The sequence below is a fragment of the Globicephala melas genome, chromosome 13, assembly GCF_963455315.2.
Source record: "Globicephala melas chromosome 13, mGloMel1.2, whole genome shotgun sequence".
Classification (NCBI taxonomy): Eukaryota; Metazoa; Chordata; class Mammalia; order Artiodactyla; family Delphinidae; genus Globicephala; species Globicephala melas.
In genome coordinates, this window is record NC_083326.1 from 52,175,205 (window position 1) to 52,189,720 (window position 14,516).

Sequence of the window (14,516 nt, forward strand, 5' to 3'; positions counted from 1 at the left end):
TCCACTCTCTAAAAGAGTAAATGAGTGTCCCTTGTAGAATTCTCCTTGCCTAAGATCATGAGGTAACTCACCACCTTCTTCCCCCATAATTAAAAAAAAAACAAAACTACACCACTATTCTAAAAGTTAACAACTCTAAACTTGCAAATGAAGACATTTTAAAAGAATATCTGGATCTCCTTTCAAACGTATAATGTATCTTGTTAACTGTGACTCTCTTTGTTTTCAAAATATTTTCTTGAATTACTTTTCAAATGTACACTATTGCAAATTTTTTTACCTGCAAGTACAAAGGTCTCCCTTTCCTGAAGATCCCAACACAAATTTTGGAAAAGTGTGAAGGCTGGAGGATCTTGCATTATATCTACATATCAAAAAGAAACAATAACTGATTTTTAAGACTTGAGATGAGGTAGTCACCTAGCTTCTGGTTGGTGGATTCTCCCCCACCCCTATCTTCCTGAAGGCATGGTTTCTTAGTAAACAGCAGAAGACATAGTCGAAAGAGTCTGTGATCTTTTTCTACAATAACAATCTTTTATGATCCCAGATGCCCTAACACATAGACACTTCTGTAGTTTGCAGATAAATAATCTTTACACAGTATCAAGATGCTCATCAACGCAGCTCTATAAATTCCTTTAACCCTGTTTCAGTTCAGAAGGACTGTTGTGCAATAATAACACAGAGCTGCAGAATCTTAGTGACTTGTGAACACAAAGCTTTCTTTCGCTCTCTCTGTCTTGTCAGTTACAGCTTGCATGGGAGCTCTGCTGCACATCTCCTCACTCAGGATGATGGAGCCTCCACCATATGGAGCAAAACTAGTTCCACTGTCAGGGGAGGGAGGGTGATAAATCCTAAACCATTCTTAAAGGATTCCTCCAGCAGTAAGACACATCACTTTGAATATGGCCATGCTCAACTTCCAGGTGGCAGAAAAGTGCAATCTCCCATGTGTCCTGATCAGAGTATAAGTGAGCAGCCCTAATGACCTTCAGAGACACTATGGAAAGGAAGACAAGGAAAAGGAACATTTTAAATCTTCAGTGTGTGCTGGCTCTGTGAGCAGGCATTCTGCAGTGTTATTTCATTTGTGACGGTTGTACCTGGCTGAAAACTCACTCAAGGTCAAAAGGCTGGAAGTAGAAAGCTTAAGGGCTGGGACTTAAATCCACAACACCCAACTCCAAGTCCCACATACATTTTTCTTTACCATGTTACTTTCTTCTTTGCTAGACTGTCCTGATGTTCCTAAACTATACACAAAAGTAGATGAGGCCCTTGAGTTGGTCAACATATCCAATCAGCAGTATGCCCAGGTTCTCCAGATGACCCAGCATCACTTGGAGGACACTACATACCTGATGGAGAAGATGAGAGAGCAGTTTGGCTGGGTGACAGAACTGGCAAACCAGACCCTAGGAACCAAGAACATCTTCAATTTCATAAAGGTAATGGAGAGACTCAAGAGCAGTTATGGAGACTAAGTGTGCATACATTGATTTTTCTGTTAATTTACTTATTAATTACGTCTGAATTTGAAAACAGGCTCTAGAAGGATATTCTACTTCCATTGTGATTGTACTCAGGCTGACTTGTGCATGGTCTTTAGAAAACAAGAAACGCTATAAAGAAAACCAATTTAATACACAAAATACTTTCTAATCCAGAGATGGCTAATTCTGCTTAGAGCTATAGTGCTGATACAAGTAACCATGAAGAAACCTGGCCAATGTCGTTTTTAAGGGAGAAGACTTTCAGGTAAAGCAACTTGAGATCAAAGGCTGACTCTGAAACTTACCAGCTGAATAAGTTTGGGAAAGTTCCAGAATCCTTCTAGGCCTCAGTTTTTCCATCTGGAAAATGGGAATAATAATAGCTACCTTAAAATTAATGTCTGTAAAACAATGAGTATAAGTTCCTTATCCAAAACAAGAGCTCTGTAAATTATAGCTCTCATTAGCTTTTGACACAACAAGCTACTGACTTACCTTGAAAATTAAACACAGTTATATATTAATATTCACATATAAACATTGCTATCTTAAGTTGCACTTATACCATGTCTCCCACTTGCAATCAATAACTCCTGTTGCATAACATAAAATAGTGATTGAATTTCTTCCCTGATGCACCCCCTTCACACACCATATTACATTAATATACAATGCACCAGGCAAGTGATTTCTGATGAGGTTGGTATTGGTGGGCTCCTAAAAAGGCCCAGATACAAAAATCACCTGCAGAGCAATTGAAGGTACAATATTTTGTGTAGCATGTAATGTTAACAATCCCCCGGGATCCCTTTACCAACTCCAGCTGGTGCTGCTGCTAACTGCTCACCCCTGAAATCTTCTCCAAAGGGTTGTCCTTGGGGCCACTTATGCTCCAGAGCTCCCTGCAGGATCAGGCTGAGGCTGGAGGTCACCTGAAGGCCACCTCCCAGATTAGCATCTCCCTCTTCTCTATCTTGCTCGCCTCATCCCCCTAAAAGTTTTACTGAAAGCGCCCTTAATAAATAACTGTGTCAGAATCTCAGGCTCTGCTTCTAGGCAGTCTGACCTAAGACATTCTGTATCCTAGTGATTCACTCTCTTTCAAGGTACAAGGTTGTGGTTTGAGAAATAAGTTTAGAGAGTCACAACCAGCACATTAAACAAACAAACAAACAAAAGCAGAATAGAACACACCAGAAGAAAAAATATTAGAGTGCATTGCATTTAATAAGTCAGATGCATATGTCATGGAACTTTCATTTCCATGATGTGTGTTTATATATGTGTATAACTTATATGTAAGATGTGGTTTATTTTCTTTTTCTATTTGAGTATAGTCGATTTACAATGTTGCATTAGTTTCAGGTGTACAACAAAGTTATTCAGTTATATATATGTCAATATATTCTTGGGCTTCCCTGGTGGTGCAGTGGTTGAGAGTCCGCCTGCCGATGCAGGGGACACGGGTTCGTGCCCCGGTCCGGGAGGATCACACGTGCCGCAGAGCGGCTGGGCCCATGAGCCATGGCCGCTGAACCTGCATGTCCGGAGCCTGTGCTCCGCGACGGGAGAGGCCACAACAGTGAGAGGCCCGCGTACTGCAAAAAAAAAAAAATATATATATATATATATATATTCTTTTATATATACATTCTTTTTCAGATTCTTTGCCATTATAAGTTATTACAAGATATTGAATGTAGTGCCCTGTGCTATACAGGGTCCTTGTTGTTTATCTATTTTATATATAGTGGTATGTATCTGTTAATCCCAAACTCCTAATTTATCCCTCTGCCGCCTTTCCCCTTTGGTAACCCTAAGTTTGTTTTCTAAGAAATGTGTGTTTTTGAGTCATGATGACAAATGTGTTTATAACTGTAGACCATAGTCAAAAGGTTTTGAAAGCCACTATCAATTCCTGCTGACTCTCTATTACTTCATTAGATAGATCATTCCCTAGGAGAGTAAAATAATGTGATATATTTGATCATTCTCACAAATATAGACTTTTAGTTTAAAGAGGAAGAATTCTTATAAGGAATGAGGGAAAGAATAAAATTTTAAGAAAAATTTTAGCAATGCTCTCAATCTTTAGAAAAGTAGAGCCAATATTTAACTGTTTTTATCGTCGTCAGGATTTCCATTCTATGCTTCAATTTGCTTCCATTCTAGTGGCTCTGAGTAACATTAATTGATTTAACTAAAATTTTTGATATTGATAACAAAGACACTTCTATACAAAAAACTCCATAGAAAATAAAATTATGGTTTTCAATGGTATATTTTTCTAATAATAATCACTGCTAAAGAGCACTCAATATTTGTCTGGCAATGTTCTAAGAACTTTTCCCGTGTATTAGATCATTTAATACTCTGTGTTCCTATAAGGTGAGTATGATTGTTTTACAGATTTTTCAGATGAGGTACAGAGAAGTGAAACAACTTGTCTGAGGTCGCACAGCTAGTAAATGGTAGAACTGAGATTCAAGGCCAAACAGTTTTTCTTCAGAATCCTTGGACTTAACCACTTTGCTGAACCGCTTGTAAAACTTATTTTTCTTTAAACGGCTCTTATTTCATCATGTAATGGAAAGTGCAAATTTGTAAAACAGCACATACTGAAGAGGAATCTTTTGTAAAAAAAAAATACACAAATTCCAGCAGGTGAAAAAAGTTATGCTTTTTAGGTTGTAGTTACATGTTAGCGTTATAATTGTTTATTCAACTAGATGTAAACGCTTTACGCAGTTTTTATGTGTGTTACATGTATCAAAAGGAAAAGGGGGAAAGTTATGTTAGCTTTATAAACTAGAATTAAGAAATCACCAGTGTTGATTTGGCTTCTTAATATTCTGCTTTAGTTTTTTTGATAGGGAAATTTATTTGAACACATTTTCAAAATAGTTCTTTTTTTATATAAATTTATTTATTTTATTTTTGGCTGCATTGGGTCTTTGTTGCTGTGCGCAGGCTTTCTCTAGTTGCGGCGAGCAGGGACTGCTCTTTTTTACGGTGCGCGGGCTTCTCATTGCAGTGGCTTCTCTTGTGGAGCACAGGCTCTAGGCACACAGGCTTCAGTAGTTGTGGCACATGGGCTCAGTAATTGTGGCTCGCAGGCTCCAGAGCACAGGCTCAGTAGTTGTGGCGCACGGGCTTAGTTGCTCCGCGGCATGTGGGATCTTCCCAGACTAGGGCTCAAACCCATGTCCCCTGCATTGGCAGGCAGATTCTTCTCCTATTTTTATTTTATTTTATTAATGTTTTGGCCACACCGTGGGGCATGCAGGATCTTAGTTCCCCAACCAGGGATTGAACCTGCGCCTCCTGCAGTGGAAGTGCAGAGTCTTAACCACTGGACCGCCAGGGAAGTCTCTCTGGCAGGCAGATTCTTAACCACTGTGCCACTAGGGAAGCCCCAAAATAGTTCTCTTAAGGTTACATCAAGTTGCATGTCATTACAGTTTCGTTTAAATTATTAAGATCAAAGTATATGCCCTTGAGAACTTATTAAGAAAGTAAACGACATGCATTTCAGATGACTGGTTCTTACAGAAATCACACATACAACCATAAATTGTAAATTTCCTGTGGAAACTCAGTACAAAACTTGGTACATCACATTAACATTTGTGACAGACAGTAGCGCTCACCAAATATTCCATCCGCTCACTCACACTTTCTTGCTCCTCTTGCAGTTAAGTGGTGCCATGTGTTAAGTTCTGGCCAATGAAATGGGAACAAAAATGAAAAGAGTTATTTCTAGACTGAGATAGAGAAGAGCCTGTGTGTGATTATCCATTCTCTTTCTCTGATGAGGATGTAAAGAAAGCCATGCGTTATTACATGTGCTACAGCACATGTGAGATGATGTTCCTTTCTCAGCCAGGGTCCTGAGCATCTAGGTGGTTCAGAGCCCTTGTAATGGGCATGTAACATGAGTGAAAAATAAATTATAAGAAGCCACTGGAATGCTGGGGCTAATTTGTTACCTCAGCACAACTTAGCCTATCCTGACTTATGTGGTATTAAATTAATGCTGAATGTGTGCTGGGATTTCGTAATCTTTTGTTGTATAATCCTTCTTCTTAGGTAGTTCCAGGTGTTCATGAAGGAAATTTTTCCAAACGAGATGTAACGATGACAGAGGTAAGCATTCTGCCTTCCCCTAATTTCACACTCACCATCCCTCATGAAGAAAGTGCTGAGAGTTCTAACTTCATTAGCTACATGCTGGCCAAAGCTGTACAGCATTTTAAGGAACATTTTAAATCTTGGTAAACAGAGTGCTTGATTAGGAATGCTTGTCAACAGGAATAGATGATTCATAAAAGGGGAAAATGACAAAACTAGTTTTAAAATACCTTGAAAATATATTCCACCTCATTAATAATCAAAGACATGAAAACTAAGACAAGATAGCAATTTTTGCCTATTAAATTTGCAAATTAAAAAAAAACCTGATAGGATGTGATGAAATGAGAATTCCCGTATGTTATTGCCGGGAACATAAACTGTTTTTGCCTTTTTGAAAAGCTATTCAATTATACATATCAAGAGTCATAAAATTTCTTTTTGATACATTAATTCCACTTCTGGAATCAATCAGAAGGAATAAATCTAAATTTGAATAAAAGTTCCTACCCCAAGATCTATATCTGCAAAATTATTTAAAATGTTAAAAACAATCTGAACATCTAAAAATAAGAAAATGGTTAAAAGATTATGGCTAAATATGCTCAGTAAGTCTTATGAAACCATTAAAGATATTTATAAAATTTAAATCATAACATGACAACTACTGGAACAAGGGTTTATTCTCAGCCTATCTGTGAGGTACATATTATTATTACCCTTTTCCAGAAAGGGAACTTGAGACTCAGGATTCAAGTCAGCAGGTGGTAGAGCCAAATTTTAACTCAGTTCTCTCTGACTCAAAATTGCCACATTATACTGGTTCCTGTTAGGACATTTGGTCAAAAAAAAAAAAAAAAAGTACAAAACTCTATAAATGTAACGATCAAAAAAATCTAAAATCTGCATTAAAAATAAAAAGGATTGTCAGGAATTACAATGGGAAATGGATGATTTCTTTTAAAAACTTTCCATTTTCTGATATTTTTACAATTTTCTGTAGTGAATAAATAATTTTAAGATTTCAAATTAGAAGATGTTATTTTGCTAAAATAGCTAGGTAAATGTAGATCGAACCGTATCAATGTGTTCCGCATCTCTAAACCTTAGTATAAGTACTTCCATTCCATGATAATCCTACATTGAGATAAAATGTAAATCTATTAAGTCTGCAGAGAAAATAAATGAATGACATTTCAGGCATACATTAGTCACCATCTCTGTTAAACTTAGGATGATCTAAATTAGTGGCACAATTAAAACTGTACATAATAGTCTCCTTTGGTAACATGATCAATCTTAAAAGAATAATTTTTAATTCTAAGTTATTATTCATAAGGGATCTTGTTAGTAGGTCACCATCAGTGTATAATTAAGCTGGATATTACTGGATTTGCTGCCTCTCCCTTTACCTCTGAATTTTGGAGAAGTTTCTTTTCAAGTTACATCAATCAACCAATATCTTTTTAGCATCTACTAAGTGAAGGCACAAGACCCAGGTACGGTGGAGGAGAAAATGATGAATTTGAGAGATACAAGACACACAGAAGAGTAATAGGAGGCAGCATTTAGTGAGTGCCCAAGGGGGCCCTCTAGGAGTTGAGGGGAGTGTCTTTACTTTACCATGGAGGAGAAACTTCTCAGTGTGGTACATTTCCATTTTTTTCCTCTTCGTTTTCCATCGGTCTTCTATCCCCCTCATATTTTCCTCTTCTTTTCTCTTTCCCTCCCTCCTTCCCTCCCTCCCCCCCTTCTCCCTTCATCCTCCACCAAAATATATATGATATATATCATATATATGTTTGATCATATATATATGATCAAATAATATATTTGATCATATGTGCATATATATATATGGTCAAAATATAAAGGTGAGAATATTCCAAAAAAGATTCCAAAAATAGGGGGAAATGTGAGCAAATGGGGCCAGAAAGACAGGAGTGTCTAGATACTAGAGATGCTGAGAAGTCCTATTAAATGAATCTACTCCCACCAGAGCCCTTTGCACCTCCCTCTATCCAGGAACCTCCCCCATATGAGTTTGTGTTCTTTCTTCACTTGTAAGCATGGAAGGCGGCTTCCCTGGTGGCGCAGTGGTTAAGAATCCGCCTCCCAATGCAGGGGACACAGGTTCGAGCCCTGGTCCGGGAAGATACCACATGCCGCAGAGCAACTAAGCCCATGCACCACAACTACTGAGCCTGAGCTCTAGAGCCTGCGAGCCACAACCACTGAGCCCGCAAGCCACAACTACTGAAGCCCATGTGCCTAGAGCCCATGCTCCGCAACAAAGAGAAGCCACTGCAGTGAGAAGCCCGCGCACCGCGATGAAGAGTAGCCCCCGTTCACCACAACTAGAGAAAGCCCACGTGCAGCAACGAAGACACAACGCAGCCACAAATAAATAAACAAAACATAAATAAATTTATTTAAAAAAAAGAATATAGGAAGGGCTTAAACACCTTCCAATATTCTATATATATATTAAAAAAAAAAGACATGGAAGGATACTGTCTGCCTCACAAAATGAGTGGGGAAGCTGGGCAGCTGTGCCTAGGGCCCAAACTCAGTGGGCCACAGTGAGACACTGCAGGATTTTGAGGGAAGAAACAGTGTGCTATTGTTCAAATGGGTATTGATGATTTATTTATGACTGAATAATAAATATATTTTCAATAAAATCTTTTCACAGATTTTGGAATGAAGAGGCTGCAATGACAATGGAAAATATGTTGAAAAATTGAGATAGTGAACAAATTATTTACTAATATGGCTCACAAAATGATCTTTCATAAAGGCAGTACTAATTTTTTTCTTTTTAATTTATAGTTCTTTAATTCTAAAAGTAACAAAATCACAAATTCCAAAACTTTATTTATTTTTCTTTTAATTTTTTTTTTTTTTGCCATGCCACCCGGCTTGCGGGATCTTAGTTCCCCCATCAGGGATCAAACCCAGGCCCCAGCAATGAGAGCACGGAGTCCTAACCACTGAACTGCCAGGGAATTCCCCCCAAAATTTAGAAGGCAAAGATTATCCACAGTCCCACCATCTTCACAAAACTGTTATCATCTTACTATTTTTTCTTATTCACATTTTCCACTTATTTTCTTAGATGGATTCCAAAAAATTGAATTATTTGTTTAAAGGTTAACATTTTATTGATATATATTGCCAAATTTGATAGCAGCAATGTCTAAAGTACTACTTTCTCATATCCTAACATTTCAATTTAAAAAAATCTTTACTAATAAATGAAAACTTTTCTTACTATTACAACTTTTATGTTTTTGATTATAATGTACATTTTTCCAAGTTTGCTTACTACCTGAATTTCTTCTTTTGTGCATCCTATTTAATTCAGTGGGTAAGACTTTGTGTGTTTTGATTAGATCAACATACCAAGCTCTCAAACCTGCCAACAGTGAAATAGCAACATACTAAGGAAAATAACAGGAAAGATGGGGGAAAAGAATCACCCTGTCATTTCCATTCAAATATATGAATATTTGTTAGGCCCTTACTCCAAGAATGTAGCTCGTTAAAACATGAATCCCAATTTTATAGGGTAGAACATATATTAAGAACCCTCTGGAATTCTCATCTAGTCATCTAGCATCCTAAATGCCTAACTTTATTGATTGGTTTGGGATGTGTTTATTTCCCTATTCCAGACTTTCACAGCTGTAACTGTGGTTGGGATCCACAGTTACAGGCTGTAACAGAATGTCTTGCACATCCCAAGTATCCAATAAGCATTTGGTGATTGGTTCTTACCGTCATTATGAGAATGAAGGGCACACAAAGGGAAGAAACACCTTGAATAAAGTAATGTGTCGTAAACAGTAGAAGTTTATCGAACAAGTACTATGTGCATGTAGAATACAGAATGAGTATCTTCACATCAGAGGCAGGGGCAATTGTAAAGGTTTAATAATCCAGGGTTACTGAGAAGATCCCTTTGAATAGTGTTATTAAAAATATCCATACAGATGAGTTTTCTGTTATTTTGCTATGTATTAATTTTTTCAAAAGCCAAGGGTATTTATTCTGTCACTCATTCTGGACTTTATTCCAAGAAAAATGCACTCAGTCTATAAGTAATTTATTAATATTTTGATTATTGATGCTTTTTTAAGGTAAGAACTGATGCATCCTATATGTGGCAAGTAGAATTACCTCTTCAGCTGAGACCTGAAAATCCAGAAATACATAAGATAATGCAGGAAATGTAGCTGCAGGAGAGTATGTCAGTTATATATTGTAAAGTACTGTTAATTGTCTTACGCTGAATGGCAGTTTAATAACTTCAAATTGAGTTAAAATGAAAATTCCTTTTTAAAAAATCAAATGTAAATATTACTGTATTCTATGGTATATTCATAGTTTGTATATTAAATATTAAATCACCAAGGGGTCTGTGTTCTATCACTTCTACTACAAATGTGCCACTTTCTAATTAACAAAGATTCTTTTTTTCAATTTGCTTTTACAATATAAAATATTTGACTTCTTGAAAAAAATCTGTAATTCATTCCTTTGTTTAGTAAAGATCTATAGCTTCTGCATAGATTTTTTTTTGTGGTAAAATATGCATAACAAAATTTACTATTTTAATCATTTTTAAGTGCACAGTTCAGTAGCATTAAGTAAATTCACAATGTTATGCAACTATCACCATTAACCATCTCCAGAACTTTTTTCATCTTCCTAAACTGAAACTCTGTCCCCATTAAGCAATAACTCCCATTTCTCCCCTGTCCCCCAGCCCTTGACAGCCACGATCTGTCCAACTCTGACTACTTTAGGGACCTCAGATAAGTGGAATCATACAGTATTTGTCCTTTTGCAATTGGCTTAGGGTAGTGTCCTCAAGGTTCATCCACGTGGTAGCATATGCTGGAATTCCTTTTCTTTTTAAGGCTGAATACTACTCCATTGTACGTGAGTATCACATTTTGTTTATCCATTCATCTGGAGTTGGACACTTGGGTGGCTTCCTTCTTTTGCCCATAGTGGAGAGTGCTGCCATGCATATGGGTGTACTGCATAGTTTCTTTTAAAAATTAACACAACAGTGCTCTTTTTTAACAAGGTCATACAGATTTTACATAAAACACAAAGTGTTTTTGACTGAGTCTTACTTAACCTCAGAATTTGGACCTTGGTGCAATACAAAAGGAGAATCTTTTGCCAGTATACCTCACTAAGGATTACACTGGGGATATATTTATAGTCAGTCTTTCAAATTATCAAAAGAAATATAAAGAGAGAACTTGAAACCTTTAAAGCATTTTTCACCCAGTTGAGCTATTTGGTAGGAAAGCTTGTTGGAGAGACTTAGAGTTCAAAGGCAGCCCATCGAATATAGTCAATTCCAAATGAAGACAAGCTGTTTTTATCATAACTGAAGGCTATATTTAAAAAAAAGGATACTATTGATAGAATCCTGGATACTGTAATGTACAGTAAATCTCAAATAAATAGAGCCTATTCAGCCATACATTTGATATATTTGTCAGAGAAGGTGCCAAAAAATAAGTTATAAAGGGAACCTGACTATTTTATAGCCAATGTGCCATCAAAACCTTGTAGAGTAAAGAAAGGAAAGGAAGATACTGGCCTCAAAGCACCTGGCAGAGAAAAGCCTTCCCGTTCAGGCTGACCTGGATTTTAATCCTGGCTGCCAGATTTCATAGGTGTTTGACTAGGCAAGATCCTTAATCTCTCTGAACCTCTGTGTTTTTAATCTATAAAATGATAAAAGTAATAGTTTTTGTTTTATTGGGTAGTTGTGAGAACTACAGTAAATAATCCATAATGATAAGCATCAATCGATGGTAGCTTTGACTATATAAATAATACTATTATTTAGTATCTGACTCATAGTTGGCTCTCAAAAATTTTAGTTTCCTGCTTTCCTTTACCTAATTGTGCCAACATTTTTGAGAATTTGTCGTGTAAAGAAGAATCAATATCCAGACCAATAATATTCAAATGTTCTTGCTCTCATACACACTGAAAAGGAAACTGAAAAATGTATATATGCTCTTGCACATGATTTTTCAATATAAGTTGAAAGAATAGGGAATTTTAATTTTCCCATGTATTGTAAATAGTAGCATCTTTAAAAATATCTCATCCTTTTTTGAAATGTGCCCAATGGAATCTACATATCATGGCAATTTGATATCCAGTATCATCCATTTAAACAAATACACAAGTTTTTCTTTATCAGTAAGAAATTTTATCTCATTCCATTTTCTCCTTAAACTCTTATATTTTCATTCTATTTTCTCCAGAGAATTTTATTCTAATGTAATATATTTTATGCTTAAACATCTTTATTGATCAATAAAATATAAATATTTTTAAATTTTGAAAATTAAAAATTTCCTGGGACACAAAAATCTAGGTATCAAATATTCATTCTGGATTGAGTTATCATTGTAATTTATTACTTGTACATAATTGATCAAAATAAATATATTACACATTTCTATGGCTATTAAACATAAACAGTGAAATTTTTAACAGAAATAGATCTCTTAATGAGAAGAAAAAGCTTTTTTTCCTCCAGTAAGTTAATGGATCCATTAATAATTATTATTTCTTCCTAGAATGAGATAGGATTCAGCATCAATATCATCCTTATTTTGCGTTTTTATAGATGTGAGTGCTGTGAAAGCTGCTGGTGTAATGCATTTGAGGTTAGAATGCTCTTTCCCCAGATCATCCCCTGCTGGTTTCTTCTCACTATTTAGATCTCAGCTCAAATGTGACCTCCTCAGGGAGGCCTCACCTGATGGTGGGATCTAAAGTGCTCTCTCTGAACCCGGTTATGTAATCATCATAGCACTTGTCGCTCTCTGCAGATGTCTTGTTCTCAGATTTAGAAATTGCTCCTCTAGGCTGTGAGAGTGACCTTGTCTATCTTGCTCCTTGGTGACTCGTGGTAGGCACTATGATGTAAACGCTGTTGGATGAATGAATGAATGAATGAATGAATGATAAGCTTGTCTGAGAGGATCATTTGTTTATAGAGCAGTAACCGGGAAGGAAACCGTTCTCTCTCCATTTATCATCAAACCAAGGTCCTCCAAGTACTACAATGGAAGAGGAGTCTCCACACAGGCGGGGGAGTCTACACTTGTGTCCCAAGATTAACCCTGTGGTACAAGTGATATTCAATTGGAACAATTAAACTCAGCTCAAAATAACAAAAGGGAAATAAACACGGAGAGTAACTGCAACTAGGTAATCTGGGAGATTTTCAGCCTGGGACCAGGCACATGGTTGGAAATGTGTGGAGACACTTTTGCTCGGCGTGGGATTGGGGGAATATCTATCTGCATTTAGTTGGCCTGGCACAGGTACCTACAGCCCTGCGGTAATTAATGTGTGGGACGATCCCTCGCAGCGAAGACTGCACCTCCACATCGCATTTGAGCTTCTCACACCCAGGGGCGCTCTCAAGCTAAGGCAGACAACGTGAGTCCCCATCCCTGTCTAAAGCCTGTTTTCTGAGTTCAGGTTTCCCACAGAGCAGTCTCTGCCCAAATGACCATCAGAAAAAAGCCCGCCGCGTCTGGAGACAGCCACCACGTCCACCCCATCCAAGCAGTACAGCGCAACACAGGACGGCCATCATCCCCAAAGCAGATACAGGTGACTTTTTAATACTATTATTACACTGGTGTGGGCGTGGGGGGTGGGATGAGGAAGGTGCTGGGGGAGGGGAAGGATGAATCTAGTTGACCTGGGAAAGGCCAGCCTAGCAGGTGACGGATTAGATAGGTTTAATAGATTAAATATATCTAAAACATCTGCTATCCAGTGCATTTCAGTTTACCCTTTGTGAGCACTCATACAACCAAAGAGCAAGAACATTCCACCCAAAAGAAAACACAAATGTAACATTGTTTTTGCCGAGCAGATTAGGCAGAGCTGCAGGTGAAAGATATTTATCTCCTCCCAGAATGTTTTCCTGTTACAAAAATTTTAACCTTGAGTTTGAGAAGTGCCCTTTAGCAGAAAGATTCGAGAATCTTCCACAGACAATAAAGTTGAGATGGGAGAGGAGAGGGGAGAAAAAGGAAAAACCATCGACTTTATTGAATGGAAAGAAATAGTGTTTAGTATGTTTCAGAGAGAGCCCACATCTCCTTCTTGGTAACCCTAGACGCAGCGACATCAAGAAATTTATTGAGCATCTACTATGTGCTCAATAAACAGGTGATTCAAAAGACTGCTGTTGCATGTACATGTATTAGTACCTTTTAAACTCATTATCAAATATTTTCTACCCACCAGTGTTTATATTATAAACGTTACGCTAAAACTGAAAAATTTGGTATTCAAAACTGAAAACGGCTGGCTGTTATTAATCAAGTAAAAAAGCTGCCTTATTCTATTTGCTCCAGCTGCCGGCCTTGAGGGAGGACGGGGGAAAATGGAAATGCAAATCACTTGCAGCAGCCTCCCTCAGTTGTAGGAAACACCGCAGGTAACAGGGTTTTGTTTGTTTTTCGATTGCGCGAACACGTGTAAATTGTTTCAGGGTCCCCTTGATCACCGAAACGTGCGGTCGACCCTGAATCTTTCCAACGAGGGCGGCCTATCTCAGGCAACGCACCAAGATACAGCTTTAGGATTTCCTTCTAGGCCAAAGGTTCTTGACTTTTAAAATGCCATAAAGGTTACGCGATTCGGGAAAGCGATCGCGGTCCCAGCTGGCGGCCCAGCGCGCTCAAGGGACGCGAACGGCTGGGCCCCGAGGGGATCGGGGCGGGGCCGACGTCATGGAAGAGGCGGAGTCTCAGGAGCTGCGGCGGGAAAAGAGGACCGTTGAAAGCGGCGGGTCGCCTCGCCCGCTGCCGCGCT

The 14,516-nt window shown here is 37.8% G+C and overlaps 1 protein-coding gene across 5 annotated transcripts in view; it reads left to right on the forward strand.

Moving 5' to 3' along the window:
* The window catches only part of CLUL1 (clusterin like 1), a 31,220-nt gene extending 21,181 nt beyond the window's left edge, over window positions 1-10,039 (forward strand). The window contains exons 7-9 of one of the 5 annotated variants that reach the window (XM_060310459.1): window positions 1,240-1,454; window positions 5,589-5,645; window positions 7,699-10,039. In XM_060310459.1, the coding sequence (XP_060166442.1) occupies window positions 1,240-1,454; window positions 5,589-5,645; window positions 7,699-7,734 (308 nt within the window). In that variant the 3' untranslated portion in view covers window positions 7,735-10,039. Of the gene's footprint in view, window positions 1-1,239; window positions 1,455-5,588; window positions 6,241-7,698 lie in introns of those variants that run through there. The other 4 variants (XM_060310458.1, XM_060310460.1, XM_060310457.1 and 1 more) reach the window with 4 other exon arrangements.
* Window positions 10,040-14,516: the final 4,477 nt, after the last annotated feature.